The 18,427-nt window shown below is 49.8% G+C and overlaps 1 protein-coding gene across 3 annotated transcripts; it reads left to right on the top strand.

Moving 5' to 3' along the window:
* Nucleotides 1-462: 462 nt before the first annotated feature.
* On the top strand, nucleotides 463-8,700 carry LOC140120750 (killer cell lectin-like receptor subfamily G member 1). 3 transcript variants are annotated; one of them, XM_072139699.1, is made up of 6 exons: nucleotides 463-685; nucleotides 5,224-5,308; nucleotides 5,774-5,982; nucleotides 8,015-8,118; nucleotides 8,214-8,334; nucleotides 8,534-8,700. In XM_072139699.1, exons 1-5 carry the CDS (start codon nucleotides 479-481, stop codon nucleotides 8,323-8,325), a joined length of 717 nt encoding a protein of 238 aa, XP_071995800.1. In that variant the 5' UTR covers nucleotides 463-478; the 3' UTR covers nucleotides 8,326-8,334; nucleotides 8,534-8,700. The 3 variants fall into 3 exon arrangements, with proteins under 3 accessions (XP_071995800.1, XP_071995799.1, XP_071995801.1); XM_072139698.1 differs by lacking the exon at nucleotides 8,534-8,700 and having other exon boundaries at nucleotides 8,214-8,337; XM_072139700.1 differs by lacking the exons at nucleotides 463-685; nucleotides 8,534-8,700 and adding an exon at nucleotides 4,804-4,963 and having other exon boundaries at nucleotides 8,214-8,337.
* Nucleotides 8,701-18,427: the final 9,727 nt, after the last annotated feature.

Genomic DNA, 18,427 nt, shown 5'->3' with positions numbered 1-18,427 from the left:
GGCAGACGGGAGGGGGAATATTCCGGCAGGGGTACATTATGTTGCCGACTGTCAGGGGGTGCGGGAGAGTGGGCGGCTCTATGTTTGGCACAGCAGGCATTACTGCTGTGCTGTACAGAGGCGGGGGAGGGGCCCGGAAGAACAGCACTAGTAAATTTTTGTTTCACATCCATCCCGGGCCCCCTAGCAGCACGGGCCCCGTAGCAACCGCTACGGCTGCTACGGCTATTGTTACGCCACTGCCGGGCCCCCTAGCAGCACGGGCCCCGTAGCAACCGCTACGGCTGCTACGGCTATTGTTACGCCACTGTATATAATATACAACATAGATCGTACTATTTAACCGTGCCACTTCTCTTATGTTTCCCTCCGCCACCTGAGGAATGTGACCTGTGCGATGGGCGGAGGGATACGAGCTGCGGTGACGCGGCTCTATATTACCTGAGCGGCTCAGGTACGGCGCCAGTCAGTGACAGCGATGGCTCCCAGGACTCCGCCCTCCGGGCTGCAGCTGCCGCAGGAGGAGACCCCCGAGGACCCCCCATCCGCCCCCCGGAGCCCGCTGCTGCCCCCAGACCCCACCATGAATAGCGCCTGGCAGTGGGAGGAGCCTAAGTACCCACCTGCTGCCCCTGACAGCTCGTGTAAGCGGGAGGAGGGGCCGGAGCGGCGGGGCGTGACGGAGGTGAGCGGGGGCTGCACAGCAATGCTGGGGGGAGCACTCCGGGGGGGCGTGTAAGAGTGACGTCATACACGCGGGGGGGGGTGACGGAGGGGGGGCTGCATGGCAATGCTGGGGGGGGGGCGTGTAAGAGTGACGTCATACACGCGGGGGGGGGTGACGGAGGTGAGTGGGGGCTGCACGGCAATGCTGGGGGGGCGTGTAAGAGTGACGTCACACTGCTGGGGGCGGAGTTTTGGTTTACTGGGAGATGCCTGATGCGGTGGAATAGGGAGAAATCCCATTGGGGTCCTTGTCCTGGGGGCTCAGGGTGATACTTTATTATAATTGTTCAAATGTATTTTTTTTTTTTTTTTTAAACCTGTAGTTTGTCTGTATAGCGCCCCCCAGTGGGGTCAGTTATTGGGGGCTCTTATCGCTCTCTATGTCCCGTCATCACTTTTTATCCAAGGTTTTTATGGGAGGAGAAATGACAGCGCGGGGCGATCCTTGTTATATGTCAGTCTTATCTGTCACACCCCGGGGGGCCGGTACCCCAGGGGGTCTTAACCCCTTAATGACCGCCCTATCGGGTTTTTACGGCGGTCAATAAGGGTACTTCTTCTGATGCGACGCCTTTCTACGGCGGCGCATCAGAAGAAGTTTTCGGGACACCGGGTCTCGCTTTTGCCGGTTTCGGGCTGTGATATCACAGCCCAGACCCGGCACTAACACCCGGGATCGGAAAAACTCCGATCCCGGGTGTTTAACCCCTTGCACGCCGCGGTCAAGCATGACCGCGGCATGCAAGTGTGTCCCCCGTGGATCGGACCCCCCCGGTGTGCTTACCGGGGGATCCAATCCCTCCTGCCGCTGCCCCGGGTTCCGACGAGTGACCCGAGGCTGTCGGCTCCTCCTCTCACCGGGTCCTGCCTTCCTGGCAGGACCCGGCTGTAAGTAACTGAGCATGCGCGGCATCAGCCTCAGGATCAGAACGCTCAGTTACTTACACTATACACTGCAATACAAGTGTATTGCAGTGTAAAGGCTTGAATAAGCGATCGGATGATCGCTTATTCAAGCCAAGAAGTAGAAAATGTAAAAAAAAAAAAAAATTAAATCTTTTTATAATATAATTAAATAAATAAATAAAATAAAAGTCCCATAATCTCCCCAGTAACACATAAAATGCAAATAAAGTATATAAAACACAAAACACGTACATATTTGGTATCACCGCGTCCTTATTAATCTGTACAATAAATCTAAATCAATATTGAACCTGCTCGGTGAACTACGTAAAAAAAAAACTCGAAAAACTTCCCATAATATACAATTTTTCATCAAACACCATCACAAAAATGTTCTAAAAAGTGATCAAAAAAGTTACGTTCCCTAATATGATACAACTGAAAAGAACAACTGTTTTCGCAAAAAATAAGCCCTCAACCAGATCTGACAACAGAAAACTACAGAAGTTATGGCCCTGAAAAGTTGTCAATAGTAAAATAATGTGATATTCTCCAATATTGGTTTTGCGCAGGAAAATTGAGCAAAAATAAGAAAAACTATATAAATGAGGAATCACCGCAATCGTAGTGAACCAGAGAATAAAGATAAAATATTATTTTTACGTTGCGGGGGGGGGGGGGGGGAATGCTCACAATTCTGTGTCCCCCTTGAAATAGTTAATAAAATCTCATGAATAAGCTTTAGACTCCCAAAATAAATTATTTATACATTGTATCTCATCCCATAAAAAATAAGCCCTCATATGATCGCATTACCAAAAAAAATTAAAATGTATAGGTCGTACAATGTGACAATACAAATCTGCAGTGAATGGCGCCTCCATTCATTCTATGCCCGGCCGTGCGCCTGTACAGCAGTTACCACCACATATGGGGTATCAGTACTCGGGAGGAATTGGGCATCAAGCGTTGCAGTGCGTTTCATCATTTAATTTATTCTGAAACCGTCAGTTTGGCCTAAATGAATGTATTTCCAAAAAAATTCCATAGTTTCTAAATCGCAGGTCCATATTTTTTAACCCATGTGAAACACTTAAAGGGTTAATAGACTTAATAGAAGTTGTTTTACATACGTTGAGGGGTGAAGTTTCTATAGTGGGGTAATTTATGGGGTTTTCACTATTATTTAGGCCTCAGTCACTTGGAAGCCGAGTTTTCCCTCAAAATGTGAGTTATGGCAATTTTCATGAAAATAAGAAAAATCGCACCTAAAGTTCTGCACCTCATAACATCCTAGAAAAATGACCGGAAGCATAAAATATCATCTCAGCATAAAGCAGACATTCTGTAAATGTTAATTATCAAGCTTTTTGGGTAGTTTTACTTCCTGTCTGGAAACCAGAACATTTCAAACTAGGAAAATGAAGAATTTTTACAAACTTTTGCCAAATTTTCACTTTTTTTCAGAACGAAACGCAAAACTTATCACTTAAATTTTATAACTAACATGAAGTACAGTGTGTCACGAGAAAACATTCTCAAAATCACCGGGATATGTTAAAGCGTTCCGAAGTTATAACCAATTATCGTGACACAGGGCAGATTTGAAAAATCGAGTCTGGTCATTGAGCTGAAAACTAGTGTCGGTGATAAGGGGTTAAAGAATCGTACAAAATAAAAACGTAAAACCGCCCTCCTTTCCCTAGAAGGTAAAAATAAATCCTTGTGTCCCAGAGGTTCCGGATTTCTCGATAACGGGAGCGGTTATTCCTGGAATCACATGTAGCAGTTTTATCATTTTGATATTTTGTTATTATTTTGCGGTTGGTTTTTCCTATTATTGAAAATTTCTGAACTTTTTTTTTGAGGTCAGGAGCAGAAAAGCCTCAATTCTGTGCCGGATTTCCTCCTTATTTTGGTGTTCCCCGTATAATCCTAATAATCCTGTGATCTCTATTCTATGGGGCGATACGATTACGGGGATTCCAGACATGAATATTTTTTCTTACGTTTTACTAAATTTGCAAAATAAAACCCTAATGTGGGAAAAATCATCAATCATTTTTGCCTGGCGTCTACGAGGGTGCAGAACGTTGTTACTTTTATGGCTCTGGAGCCGGTTGGTGGCTTGTTTTTTGCAGGACATGTTCTACTTGGCACCGGTGTCATTCTGGGGGTTTTTTGTATCACTTTATTTTTTTGTGTGGGATGAAATAGGTAAAAATCCTCAATGTTGGTGGTTTTTTAACAGTTTTTTTTTTCTCATTTTTCTGGTGTTCATCGAGCGGGTTCAGTAATGATCTTTTTATAATTTTTCGTGGTCGTTACAGACAGTGATGCTATAGAAGTGGGGTTTGTGTTATGATTTTGCCCTTTTTTTGCATTATGTCTCTTTATATGTTTATGGGGCTTATGGGCATTTTTATTAATTTATTTTTATTTAAAGGGCACCTACCCCCCCCCCCCCCGATTCTACCTATAAAGGTAGATCGGGTGGTAGGTGGATGAATGAGACGTGAGGATAGACCTTTTATGGGCTAATCCTCACGTCCCGGCTATCTTTTAGAAAACTTTATTGCAGGCATATGTAAATTTTTCTTATGCGGCTACTGGGGCGTGGAGTAGCTGGACATGAGGTTACTAGTCGCGGCTACTTCATGCCCCAGTAGCCACGTTACTCCGCCTACCAGGTAATCTTCGGCGCAGCTACTGGTCCCCTGCGTTCTGCGCATGCTCAGAAGGCCGCAGATGCCGGGGGACTCGGATGAGGGCGCGCAGCTACGAGGAGCTGTGCGCCGAAGATTAAATGGTAGGCGGAGTAACGTGGCTACTGGGGTGTGGAGTAGCCGCATAAAAAAATTTACATATGCCTGCAATTAAGTTTTCTAAAAGACACCCGAGACGTGAGTATTAGCCCAAAAAAGGGCTATCCTCACGTCCCATTCATCCACCTACCACCCCTTCTACCTTTATAGGTAGAATCGGGCTGCTAGGTGCCCTTTAAGGACATTTCGGGATCTTGCTGGCACTGCCTGAGGATATCCCTAGGGTCCTGATCAGACCTCAGGGCTGTCACTGCAGCAATCGGAGCCCCCCTAAGATGGCACGGGGGGGGGGGGCATTGTGGGGGAGAGACCCTCAAAAGGCTGTTTAAAAGCCGTGACGGTGACATGTAACGGGTTAAATCTCCCTCATATTATGGAAAGGCTTCAGGTTGACAGTCGCTGCTCTCCTGAGTTCCCCATGTCATGACGATACGTCCTTCATACCTGACCTGCTGAGCTCCCGACATTTGGGGATGGTCCTTACAGACCACGGACCAAAGCATCAGGTACGGTGTAAACCGGTGAGGACCACCATGCGGAGGGTCCGTCATCTACAGACTTCTAGCAGTCTGCATCTCCATGATAACAGACTACAAACAATCCCAGTGTAGTCTGACCCGCCTCCGGGTATCTGATCCGCCTCCAGCATCTGATCCGCCTCCAGCATCTGATCTCTACTTCCTGCTGATATGTAGCTGTAGGGGACATGTGATCCCTATAGTCATTAGGGTCACTGCTTCTCCACTCCATGTTCCCTCTCTTTCAGTGGTGTCGTAGACCCCTGCAGGTCCCGCTGTGGCTGCTGCTCTGCTGCTGTGTGTTGGTGGTCTTCCTCGTGGCTGTATTGCTGGGTGAGTGGCACAGTTTGGGGGTCTTTTTGTATGTATTACTGAGAAAGTGTTGCCTACAGGGGGTCTTTAGGGGCGGCCTATCACTGGGGCTGGTCACCGGTCCATTGCAATCATGTGATTTCCCAGGAGACTCTATCCACAACCATCTGTAGATACTGACCCCCTAATCGTCTAATACATGTAGTGTCTACATGCCAGTCCTCAGTAAGGCTTCATGGTGCATCTTTACGCCTCTGTGATTCCTGAAGCTATTGGGGGCGCTATAGACAGGATCTTTCTGTGTTTCCTGCATGAAGGTCGCCCTGTACACAGGAGGCGCTCAGGAGCTCCCTGTAGTCTACGTTAGGCTTGTGAGTGCCCCCTAGTGGTGGCTGCTGGACACAGAATACTTTCATATCCATCTGTAGGGTGCTGATTGGGGGGAGGGGGATCATTTATATAACTCCTCATTTTCACATTTTAAAGGTGTCCTGATTCCCCGGGGTGTGGAGAAGGATCCTGGTGATACCATGAAGACACTGGTCCCCTGTGGACCCCCATGTGAGGAGTCCTGGATGTGGTATGGACATCGCTGTTATTACTTCTCTGACGGTAGCGACACCTGGAACAACAGCCTGGAGTTCTGCAGAAGACACGGATCCACGCTGGCGGTGCTCAATGACCCCGCGATAAAGGTGGCTTCATCTCCCTCCCCCTGCTACCACCTTTATCGGGTCACTCTTCTGGGGTCTCCATGCTCGGCCTGCACGCTCCTCTGGGGTCTCTGTGCTCGGCCTGCGCGCTCCTCTGGGGTCTCTGTGCTCGGCCTGCGCGCTCCTCTGGGGTCTCCGTGCTTGGCCTGCGCGCTCCTCTGGGGTCTCTGTGCTCGGCCTGCGCGCTCCTCTGGGGTCTCTGTGCTCGGCCTGCGCGCTCCTCTGGGGTCTCTGTGCTCGGCCTGCGCGCTCCTCTGGGGTCTCTGTGCTCGGCCTGCGCGCTCCTCTGGGGTCTCTGTGCTCGGCCTGCGCGCTCCTCTGGGGTCTCTGTGCTCGGCCTGCGCGCTCCTCTGGGGTCTCTGTGCTCGGCCTGCGCGCTCCTCTGGGGTCTCCGTGCTTGGCCTGCGCGCTCCTCTGGGGTCTCCGTGCTCGGCCTGCGCGCTCCTCTGGGGTCTCTGTGCTCGGCCTGCGCGCTCCTCTGGGGTCTCTGTGCTCGGCCTGCGCGCTCCTCTGGGGTCTCTGTGCTCGGCCTGCGCGCTCCTCTGGGGTCTCCGTGCTCGGCCTGCGCGCTCCTCTGGGGTCTCCGTGCTCGGCCTGCGCGCTCCTCTGGGGTCTCCGTGCTCGGCCTGCGCGCTCCTCTGGGGTCTCTGTGCTCGGCCTGCGCGCTCCTCTGGGGTCTCTGTGCTCGGCCTGCGCGCTCCTCTGGGGTCTCTGTGCTCGGCCTGCGCGCTCCTCTGGGGTCTCTGTGCTCGGCCTGCGCGCTCCTCTGGGGTCTCTGTGCTCGGCCTGCGCGCTCCTCTGGGGTCTCTGTGCTCGGCCTGCGCGCTCCTCTGGGGTCTCTGTGCTCGGCCTGCGCGCTCCTCTGGGGTCTCTGTGCTCGGCCTGCGCGCTCCTCTGGGGTCTCTGTGCTCGGCCTGCGCGCTCCTCTGGGGTCTCTGTGCTCGGCCTGCGCGCTCCTCTGGGGTCTCTGTGCTCGGCCTGCGCGCTCCTCTGGGGTCTCTGTGCTCGGCCTGCGCGCTCCTCTGGGGTCTCTGTGCTCGGCCTGCGCGCTCCTCTGGGGTCTCTGTGCTCGGCCTGCGCGCTCCTCTGGGGTCTCTGTGCTCGGCCTGCGCGCTCCTCTGGGGTCTCTGTGCTCGGCCTGCGCGCTCCTCTGGGGTCTCTGTGCTCGGCCTGCGCGCTCCTCTGGGGTCTCTGTGCTCGGCCTGCGCGCTCCTCTGGGGTCTCTGTGCTCGGCCTGCGCGCTCCTCTGGGGTCTCTGTGCTCGGCCTGCGCGCTCCTCTGGGGTCTCTGTGCTCGGCCTGCGCGCTCCTCTGGGGTCTCTGTGCTCGGCCTGCGCGCTCCTCTGGGGTCTCCGTGCTCGGCCTGCGCGCTCCTCTGGGGTCTCCGTGCTCGGCCTGCGCGCTCCTCTGGGGTCTCCGTTCTCGGCCTGCGCGCTCCTCTGGGGTCTCCGCTCTCGGCCTGCGCGCTCCTCTGGGGTCTCCGTGCTTGGCCTGCGTGCTCCTCTGGGGTCTCCGTTCTCGGCCTGCGCGCTCCTCTGGGGTCTCCGTTCTCGGCCTGCGCACTCCTCTGGGGTCTCCATACCAAGCACATAGACCCTCAGAGGGCTATGGGGGACACAACGGGAAAGTCATGTTACTCCACCCTGGGTCTCTAAACCATAAGGGGGTCTCCAGCTGTGCTAATGGTAATTTTACAGATATCCAGTCTATATGGTGCCCTCCCGGGGGTTGTGGCCCCTGGTGTGCGGGGAGCAGAGGTCGGGGCACCACATGTGGGGGCAGATGTAATATAATGGTAATATTAGAACTAATGAGACGTGTTCCCTGCACCTCCTTGTCGATGTTCTGCACCTCGGGGGTAGTGAGGCGCGAGGCTTCATGTATGAGGAGGGAGAGCCCTTCTTAAAGGAGGCGCAGGAATAATAGAGTCCCATGAAGGCTGCTATTAAAGGGCGACTCTTAGAGAGGTCGTTGGTCTTCGGGAGTCATTTATAACAATCTGTTTCCTCTCCCAGAAAACCATTGAGCGATACCGGGAGAACGTCAACTACTGGATCGGACTCAGCAGGAACCGGGACGGGCGCTGGATGTGGGCTGATGGCTCCCTGTATGATGGAAGGTGCGCCCCCTATCCCACCCCTCCCCCACCATGTCCTGAGTGATATATGGGGAGCGGGGACCTCTGTATAACACTGACACCATTGTATCTCATAGTGTGGGGAACGGGGACATCTCCCAACTGGGCTGCGCCTTCCTGAACTCCCACCTGGGGGCGCTGGACTGCTCTACAGGACGGCAGTGGATCTGCGTGAAGGACTCCACATAGTATCAGCAGGTAGGATCCTGTAGGGTCTATTCACTACAAAAGTATGTGAACCCCTAATGATTAGTGGTAAGGACCTGCACCCCCTGCTGTAACGGCCTCTGTAGATGGGGGCAGATCATCCTAATCCCCCTCTCCCTCCCAGTACAGATCCCTCCACTATATACTATACACAGTGATCCCTATAATCCGCCATTTCTATCTCTTCCAGGTTGGATCCACGATTATTCTCGGGACAGTGACCTGTAAGGGGCCACAGCAGCTAATCATGGAGGGCGAGACGCAGGACAATGACATTGGAGACGTCCCCCCCCCTGGACTCCTGCAGGACAATGACATTGGAGACGTCCCCCCCCCCCTGGACTCCTGCAGGACAATGACATTGGAGACGTCCCCCCCCCCCCCCCCCGGACTCCTGCAGGACAATGACATTGGAGACGTCCCCCCCCCCCCTGGACTCCTGCAGGACAATGACATTGGAGACGTCCCCCCCCTGGACTCCTGCAGGACAATGACATTGGAGACGTCCCCCCCCCTGGACTCCTGCAGGACAATGACATTGGAGACGTCCCCCCCCCCCTGGACTCCTGCAGGACAATGACATTGGAGACGTGGCCCCCGGGCTCCTGCAGGACAATGACATTGGAGACTTGGGCCCCCGGGCTCCTGCAGGACAATGACATTGGAGACTTGGGCCCCCGGGCTCCTGCAGGACAATGACATTGGAGACGTGGGCCCCCGGGCTCCTGCAGGACAATGACATTGGAGACTTGGGCCCCCGGGCTCCTGCAGGACAATGACATTGGAGACGTGGGCCCCCGGGCTCCTGCAGGACAATGACATTGGAGACGTGGGCCCCCGGACTTCTGCAGGTCCCTCGGGGCCAGTTACTCTGTCCAAGTCCTACATCCCTGGACGGCTTAAAGGGATGTTCCACTTGATAAAGTGACTACATTGCACTTGGACCTCTGCACCATCAGTCTCACCTCCGACACCTGGCAATAATGGAGCCTTTTTATAGGTTGGGCAGGTGTCCCATGCACAGGGCGGGGCTGATAATGTAGGTGGAGCTAGCAGGGGTGGGGCTGATAATGGAGGTGGAGCAAGCAGGGTTTGGGCTGATAATGGAGGTGGAGCTAGCAGGGTTTGGGCTGATAATGGAGGTGGAGCTAGCAGGGGTGGGGCTGATAATGGAGGTGGAGCTGGCAAGGGGTCACATGACGCTGCTCTTGCCCTGTGTCATGTGACTAGGCTTCTCGCGTGTCAGTCGCCACAGCCAAGAGAAGTATTTTAATCAAATCATACAGATGTAATCATGAAATTTTATAACATTTTGCCAATGATTATAAAAGATGAAGGACTGGGGGGGGTATAAAGGGTTTAAATTTTACATTTTTTTATTACTGAATATTTTACTGAAATATTGTATTTTTTTAATGAAGAGAATAATAAAATAGTTTTCTGTGACTGATGTGACATGGGGGGGCAGGCAGTAATTTGTCTTGGCTCTGATCTGTTACATTATCTTGTCTTATAGATTTTTATCTGGGGCTCAAACCCCTAATCATTGTAAAGGCGACTTTCAAATTATAGAGTCTTTGTATTCCAGCTTGGAATGGAGTAAACCAGGAAAGACACATTGTCCTTTCTGAAGATTAGCTCAAGACTGTTACTTTATTGTGGGACTGACACATTTATAGAAAACCATAAGGCACTTTACATAAGGCGTGTAAGTAGGAAAGCAGCAACTATAATTGGGTGTTCTCACCCAGGAAATGTAACACTATTGGATTTAAGAACACAAAGGAATGTAGAACCATTGGCTGTCTTCACATAAACCAAACGTCCAGATGTTCACCTGGATACCTTCCACTAGGTGGTGCTAGCGAGCGCTAAGTCTTTGTGTGCTTTGCTCAGGAATGAACCCCACCCAAACTTCAGTTATCAGTACACAAAGTTATGTGAAATGAATGCGGAGTCTTTAAAATGTCTGACAATATGTAAGATGGCGTCTGAGTCCAGTGTAATATCTTTAACATTTCCCCCCTTTTGAGCTTTGCATGGCCTGTAACTTTTGTCCAGGGTGACCTCCTCAAACTCCAGGTACCCACAGGTAGGCTAAGCCCTTACCTGCTGGACTTGTTAACTCTTCACCAGATCCCCTGGAGGCCAGTCACTCGGGGGTTACAGGCCTGCACACTCAAATCACATCATTGTGTTTCCACAGTTTATGGGTTTATTAACAGGCTGGTTCTTCAACAAGACGGTATCCTCCACACCGGGACTTCTCCTGTCATGGTTCTTACCTCCTGGACGGCCATCTGGGACATGGTGGACTTGATGAGGGAGACCACACAACACGTAATAAGTGACGAGAGCAAAATCACAATCCCCAATATCACCCCCACTTAAAGGAAACCCTTCCCATCCCCCAACTACAAAGTGAAGGACAAAGTATCCACCCCAGAGTTTCTCTTGATTTCCCTGGACAGTCCTTCAATCTCTTCAAGTGCATGGGTAATGGATCCATAGGGGGCGATGTCATCCGGGATGTATATGCGACAAGCCACTCCCACCATCTTACAGACTCCTCCCTTCTCAGCAAGGATCATGTCCAAAGTCATGCGGTTCTGGGAAGCATCACGGATATAATTCACAAATCTCTGTTGATTACAATAAAACCATTTAACCCAACCAACATCTTTGCTCATAGCAATCTGGGGAATAATGGACTCTAGACCTGCCCATATCTGATTGTGGGCCTTGTACTCATCTGGGACCCCCCTTGGTGCTCCCACTGTATCTGTATAAACATTGCCATCTAGGTGCTTCTCTCTCAGACCTCCAGAATCCTTTGGAATTCTCTACCTTTTCTTTATGTGTCTGATCAAACTCATCCCTGGGGATCACGAGGAAGGAATGTACAAGTGTTATCACCGTACACTCACCTTCCCAGCCTCTAGGCCTGACCTAACTCTCCTATCCCCACAAATCCAGTACACATCAGACACTGCTAATACAGGGCTACCTGTGCTGTCAATGTTAAAGAAGGTCATTGTCTTGTTGTACCATCCGTAGGTAAAGTCTCCTACCCTGGGGGCATCCTGGTCAGCCCTATAGATACAGTGATAGTCATGGTTGGGGAGTCCCTGAGCATACAGTCAGTCAGAAGAGACCAGCTAGCAAGAAGTAAGTTTACATTAGAAAGCGTGGAAGCATGCTGACTTCCCTCTAGCTTCACAGACGTGGCACTGGTCAGCAGGACTTGTAAAGAACCATCGTAGTGAGGCTCCAGACTCTCTCTCTGGTGTGTCTTTACCACCACATAGTCTGCAGGCTTCAGGTTACGCGTCCTGAGGTCTCTGTCTGCATCTGAAAAGGAATCAGAAACACTTTTGCCGACCTTTTCCAAGGCCTGGCTCAACTGTGTGGCATGTTCCACCTGGTTTCCTGCCATCAGCTATAGGGTCTGTGGGAAGTAGGGGCCTAGTCTGGGTGCACAGCCAAAAAGTACTTCAAAGGGGACAATCCCATCTTTCTGTTGGGGGTGTTCCTAACTGAATGGTGGTCAGCAGGAAAGCACTCGCGCCATGGTTTCCCTGTTACTTCCATGGCCTCCCGGATCTCTAACTTAAGAGTGCCATTTATTCTCTCAAACCCACAACTAATTCGGGAAGGGTAAGGGGTGTGCAGGGCCTGTTCTACACCCAGGAGGGACAAGGTTTCAGTCTTTACCTGTCCAGTGAAGTTGGTTCTGCGACCGGACTCTATGGCCTCTGGAAGTCCAAACCTGCAGAAAAATCTCACTCACCACCTTCTTGGCTGCAGCTCTGGCAGTAGCCTTGGTCATGGGAGAAGCTTCTGGCCACCCTGTAAAGAGATCAATGCACACAAGCACGTACTCCTACGTACCACTTTTTGGTAGCTGGATATAATCCATCTGCAGTCTCTGGAAGGGATACAGCAGCTAGGGTGTCACCTTCTGTGGGGTCTTTACCACCTTACCCAGGCTGTGGTGGGTACAGACTATACAGGCTTTCACTAGTCTAGTGACAGGGGTAGTAATGCCCGGGGCAAACCGCTGGTGGTTTATGAGCACTAGTATGGCCATTTTGGATGCGTGTGTGTGTCCGTGGACTACTTGACTTACTGTCGGGTGCAGGGCTCCTGGCAGGCACACCCTCTCTCCCAGCATCCAGGTCCCATCGTCATCTGGGCTCCAGCTTTCCTCCACACTTCCTTCACTTCTGATGACACTCGGGCCACCAGGGACTGGAACACCCGTGGTTCAAACTTTTAGCTCAGAACTCACCGCTGAGACTTCAGGACAGTCTCTGGGTTCCATCTGTGCAGCTGCCTTCGCCATCCTGTCAGCCACATACTTGCCCTTGGCTTGTGGAGTTACCAAATTGTGTGTGCTTTTACTTTTACTATCCCCACCTCTTGTGGAAGTAAGACGGCATCCATGAGCTCTTTAATCAGCGTGCCATGCTAAAGGGGGTCCCTGCAGAGGTGAGGAAATCTCTAGCCTTCCATATGGGTTCATAGTCGTGTTTAGACCCCAGGACTATACCTTGAGTATAGATGTTCGCCCTTTTACCTTCCACCAGCTGTAGCGCTTCCCTGAGTGCCGTCACTTCACCTCCTGCGCTGACCTGTGTGGAGGGAGTGGTTCTGCTTGTACTACCTCATGTGCGCCACTGACCACTGTATATCCAGTGTAGAACCATCTGTCTTCTCCCGCAGACCTGGAGCCATCTATGAGAAAAAACTCAACATCTGGGTTAATCACCCTTCTCTCCCCTCTCTGAATCCTGGCAGACTGGTGACAGAACGGCAGGATTCAGAGCTGTGCACCTTATCAGTGTGACGGGGGATCAGGAGTGCACACTGGAGTATGAGCTGTCTGGCCTTAGCTCAGATGCTTGGGCTGTACTTGGGTGAGGACACTGTGCAAGGTATGTGGGGTTTTCACTGTAACTGAGTGATCTAGGACCAACTCACTGGCCTTGCTGCTGCAGCTACTGACACATGAGGAGCTCCCCTCACGACTGAGTCTAACCGGGCCTAATAGATACTCAGTGCAAAAATAAAATAAAAGGTCTTATCCAATAGGATGTGCCTAGGGCCGGGGCAGCTTAAGGCTATGGAATGCATCAATTGCCTCCTGACTAAGGGCAAATGGAGAAGAGGCAATTCAATTATCAAGGGGCAACATCAGGCTGGAGGCAGCAGACCTTATCCCAGGCTGCAGGAGCTGGCCAGTGCTAGAAACATGTGAAGAGGCTTAGGGCCTCAGGACAGGGGCACATTCTGGACTGCCAGCTTTCTTTCAGGTGTCTGCCTGTGGCTGAGGAGCAGTGGCCTAGGAAGATCACCTTCTCCTGGCAGTACTGGAGCTTGTCTCCGGAAACCCTTTACAACCCTTCTGGAACAGAAAACACATAAGGTCAATAAATGCATCCTGGCAAACAACAACAGTAGGTCATCCGCATACTGAAAAGGAGAACATCCAGTAAGGGGCTAGTCTGCCAGTCTACTCTCTGTAGGGCTGTGGGGTATTGGCTGGGTGAGTTTTACCCCCCTTGTGGGAGTCTACATCAGATATACTGGATTACTACACTGGTAAAGGCAAATAGGTCCTGCTAATCCTCATGTAGGGGCACAGAGAGGAAAACATTTGCCAATAGGGAAGAGTTCTACAATGAAAGGCACTAATTCTATTTGGGGGGGGGGCTCTCAGAAGAGGGGGACTGTTCTCGCTGACATCCTTGTCCGTTACCACCCCCCTTGTCCCGCCGTGTACGTTTCCTAGAGTGTGGGAAGTCACTTCAGTAATGTCTCCTCCCCGTAACGCCCACTTAGGTCGGGCTGTCGGCAGAACCCAACTTTCTCTCAGTCTCACTTTGGCGCGGTCTGTGAAACTAGTCTCTGTTCTTCCTGGCTTTCCGTCACAAATCTGCCAGAGATGTCTCTAGTCTGCTAACACCGGTCTCCGCTTTATCCAGACATATAGGATTCTCTCAACCATCTCTAGTTCAGTGTTCTGTGCTCTCTATAAAGTTCTGGCCAGACTCCAAGTCTCAAACAGAAGTCAGGTACACTTGTTGTTTTGTTTTTTTTGTCATAAAAGTCAGTCATAGGCTCTGTAATACGGTTAGGGGCTTCTTCTTGCTTAGTCTGTTCGTGGGGTACAAAGGAGGACGTCACATCATACTGTCTTTTTGTATTCTTATCGCAAGCAAATTCCTTGACGTCTTTTTAGATTGTCAGCTCTGTCGCCCCCACTCAACACAGATGCTTTCGGTGTGCTTCAAGGCCACTTCTCACAGACATAGATAAGGCAGCTCAGACAGAGCCCAGCTGCATAGCTGCCCACAGATCTGACCATGATTAACTCTTTCAACTCCAGAGAGCAGGTACCAGAGACATTGAAATACATTTTCTAGTAATTTTTCTGCAATTGTCAGAATCAAATAAGTTTCTGGTCTTTCTCTTTCTCTTTTTTCTTTTTTTTCCTTTAATGGACACTCTCTAGGATTCCTGTCCCTCTGTCCTGGTCAGTCCGTAGTCACTGGTCTAAGTCTCCAGTAATCAACCCCATCCACCTTTGTCCAACCCTTTGTCATTAACTCTCTACTTACATCAAGCCAACCTTCTGCCTGGGTGTGCCACTTTTTGACTTTGAGCCAGCCACCATTTTCATCAAGTGCTGTCTCCCAACTTTGCACACTCAGGGGATTATCTAACATACCCAAAAACTTCAATACCTCATAACTTCCTTTTACCCACTCTTTACCTTTCCTGTGTGACACTATGTCAGTTGCCTTTTTTAGGTCTGCAGTGTCCAGTTACAGTCTTACTTTGCTCACTACCCATTTTGTGGAATCTGTGGAATACCTGATTTTGTTCAAGGGGTATAGATATCCTCCGTAAATACAGCTCCAGACTACCCCGCTAACTATCAGTAAGTACAAATTAGAGACCTTCACACAATGTTTCAGAAATCAAGGAGATACCGCTCAACTGTAAAATTCCCGTCAGTGTCCCTCCTGCCTCTACTGTCCTTAATGCATCATGGGGCCGATCCCAATCCCGAAGGAAAGATACGTAAATTTGGCCAGAATTTGTCTCTGCAAACTTCCAGATTCTATCAGCGCTTACATGAACAAAAATCTCAACACCATCACCAACTTTCTGAACTACATCAACAATTCACAAGAGGGCACTGCAGACCTTTTTCTACAACATACATAGTCATGTCCAGTCTCTGTCAATCACCTTACAAGAGATCCTTTGTCACAATTATAGTGAACATACTATTAAATATGGACATGTAAGGCAAAGTACATAATATCACACAAGGAGATGACCTTACCCAGTCCCTTTCAGCCAGTGAAACAGAACTACAGTCAAGGTAGACAAAAATAGACTTGACTTACCCCGATGAGCGCTCATTGTCAGTTCTGGTCACTGGCCGCCTGGACTCTTGCGGAGGTCACCTCGATGGTCAGATGTCCATAAAAGTATGCCCACCCAGGGACGCCAATTCTTATAGATTTTTATCTGGGGCTCAAACCCCTAATCATTGTAAAGGTGACTTTCAAATTATAGAGTCTTTGTATTCCAGCTTGGAATGGAGTAAACCAGGAAAGACACATTGTCCTTTCTGAAGATTAGCTCAAGACTGTTACTTTATTGTGGGACTGACACATTTATAGAAAACCATAAGGCACTTTACATAAGGCGTGTAAGTAGGAAAGCAGCAACTATAATTGGGTGTTCTCACACAGGAAATGTAACACTATTGGATGTAAGCACACAAAGGAATGTAGAACCATTGGCTGTCTTCACATAAACCAAACGTCCAGATGTTCACCTGGATACCTTCCAGTAGGTGGTGCTAGCGAGCACTAAGTCTTTGTGTGCTTTGCTCAGGAATGAACCCCACCCAAACTTCAGTTATCAGTACACAAAGTTATGTGAAATGAATGCTGAGTCTTTAAAATGTCTGACAATATGTAAAATGGCGTCTGAGTCCAGTGTAATATCTTTAACATTTGTGTGTAATGACGTCCCTCCTGTGGTTTTCTTGCGTTCTTCCTGCCTGTGGAGATGATTTTGTCTCGGTCACTCCTGCTCTATAATGTCCTGTATGATCCTGCGGACCCTTCTGAGAGGAGAGGCACAGACAGAGGCTGCTGGAGATAATGGTCAGTTTCTATCTCACCCAAAGTGCTTTATTCCAATCAGTACAGGTCAGTTCTTCTCCATATAACGTCCTGCTGCTTCTGACTGACTGAGGGGAGAGAGCAATGGAGCAGCTTCTCTGTGTGTGCAGTGTATGGGAGACATGGTAGCAGCCGCTCTCCAGCACTGCTCACGATGCAGAATACAAGCCATATAATGAGCTGATACTGTATTATCAGTGTTCATTAGGACAAGTACTGCAGACGATCTCCTGCAGATGGCGCCACAGTACTAGCAGATTTTTAATAAGTGCTATTCTTTGTGAAGCCAATGGGGCAGATTTACTTACCCGGTCCAGTCGCGATCCAGCTGCGCGTTCTCTGACGCCGATTTGGGTTCTGCCGGGATTCACTAAGGTCGTGCGCCCGATGTCCACTAGGTGTCGCTGCTGCGCTGAAGTCCGCTGGAGTTCACATTCTATTTCTTAGTGCAGGTAAGTGCGTGTCAGGTAAGTAACCTCATCAACCATATCTTTGCCCACTCCTAAAGCTTCCACAAATCCCTCTGTAATGCTAAACTATCAACCTCAGTATTTATTACTTTACACAGCTTAGTATCATCTGCAAATATTGAAACTTGACTGTGTAAACCCACTACAAGGTCATTAATAAAAATATTAAAAAGAAGTGGTCCCAATACTGACCCCTGTGGCACTCCACTGGTAACGTCAACCCAATCTGAGAATGTGCCATTATTGACGACCCTCTGTTTTCTATCACTAAGCCAATTACTTACCCAAATACACAGATTTTCTCCTATTCCCAGCAGTCTCATTTTATATACCAACCTTTGATGTGGCACGGTGTCAAATGCCTTTGAAAAGTCCAGATATACAACATCCACAGCGTCCCCCAGATCCAGTCTTGAACTTACCTCCTCGTAGAAACCAATCAGATTAGTCTGACAGGACCGATCTCTCATAAACCCATGCTGACGCTGTGTTATGAGGTTATGCACAGTGAGATACTCCAGGATAGCATCTCTAACAAACCCCTCAAATATTTTCCCCACCACAGCAGTTAGACTCACGGGTCTGTAGTTTCCAGGATCGCTATTTGATCCTTTTTTGTATATTGGTACCACATTTGCTATGCGCCATTCCTGTGGAACATAACCAGTCCTCAGTGAATCTTCAAATATTAAAAATAACGGTTTGTCTATCACCGTACATAATTCATGCAGAACCTGGGGGTGTATGCCATCTGGCCCAGGTGATTTATCTATCTTAGTGGTTGCGAGGCGGCGCCGTACCTCTTCCTGGGTTAAACTGTTGACATTCCAAAGAGAATCTACATTATTCCTCATTGTGTCTCCAGGGGATTTTCCTGGGTAAAGACAGTTGAGAAGGCGACAGTCAGTAGATTGGCCCTTTCCTCATCTCCTTCCACCATGACCCCCATGATATTTCTAAGGGGACCCACACTCTCTGTTTTTAGTTTCTTATCATTTATATACTTGATATATAAACTATATATTTCTCTCAGTCTCTATTTTTGCGGCCTTTATCTGCTTTTTACAGGATTTATTTTTCTCTCTATAATCCTGTAATGCCTCATCGCTACCTTCACGCTTTAGCACCTTAAACGCCTTATCTTTCTCGCTTATTGCTTTCCTTACAAGACTAGTTACCACATAGGGTTTTTCTTGTTCCTTTTATGCTTTTTCCCATAAGGTATGTGTTTCTCACAGGACTTTTTCAGAATATATGAGAGAAAGTCCCTTTTTTGGGGGGGGGAGGGGGGGGGGCTTTTGTCTTTGAGAACATTATGCCAGTCTATGCCTTTAAGGTCTTCCCTTAGTTGCTGAAAATTTGCCCTCTAAAAAACCCTATAACCATCTATAGTAACAGCCCAGT

This window comes from Engystomops pustulosus, chromosome 3 (assembly GCF_040894005.1).
Source record: "Engystomops pustulosus chromosome 3, aEngPut4.maternal, whole genome shotgun sequence".
Classification (NCBI taxonomy): Eukaryota; Metazoa; Chordata; class Amphibia; order Anura; family Leptodactylidae; genus Engystomops; species Engystomops pustulosus.
This window is presented reverse-complemented; position numbering and strand designations above follow the sequence as displayed.

Bases quoted from the DNA above. Each gene is read 5' to 3' on its own strand.
- LOC140120750 (XM_072139699.1), top strand. From the start codon at position 479: ATGGCTCCCAGGACTCCGCCCTCCGGGCTGCAGCTGCCGCAGGAGGAG. The intron at 686-5,223 runs GTGAGCGGGGGC...CCTCTCTTTCAG, and splicing joins AGCGGCGGGGCGTGACGGAG to TGGTGTCGTAGACCCCTGCA. The intron at 8,119-8,213 runs GTGCGCCCCCTA...TGTATCTCATAG, and splicing joins GGCTCCCTGTATGATGGAAG to TGTGGGGAACGGGGACATCT.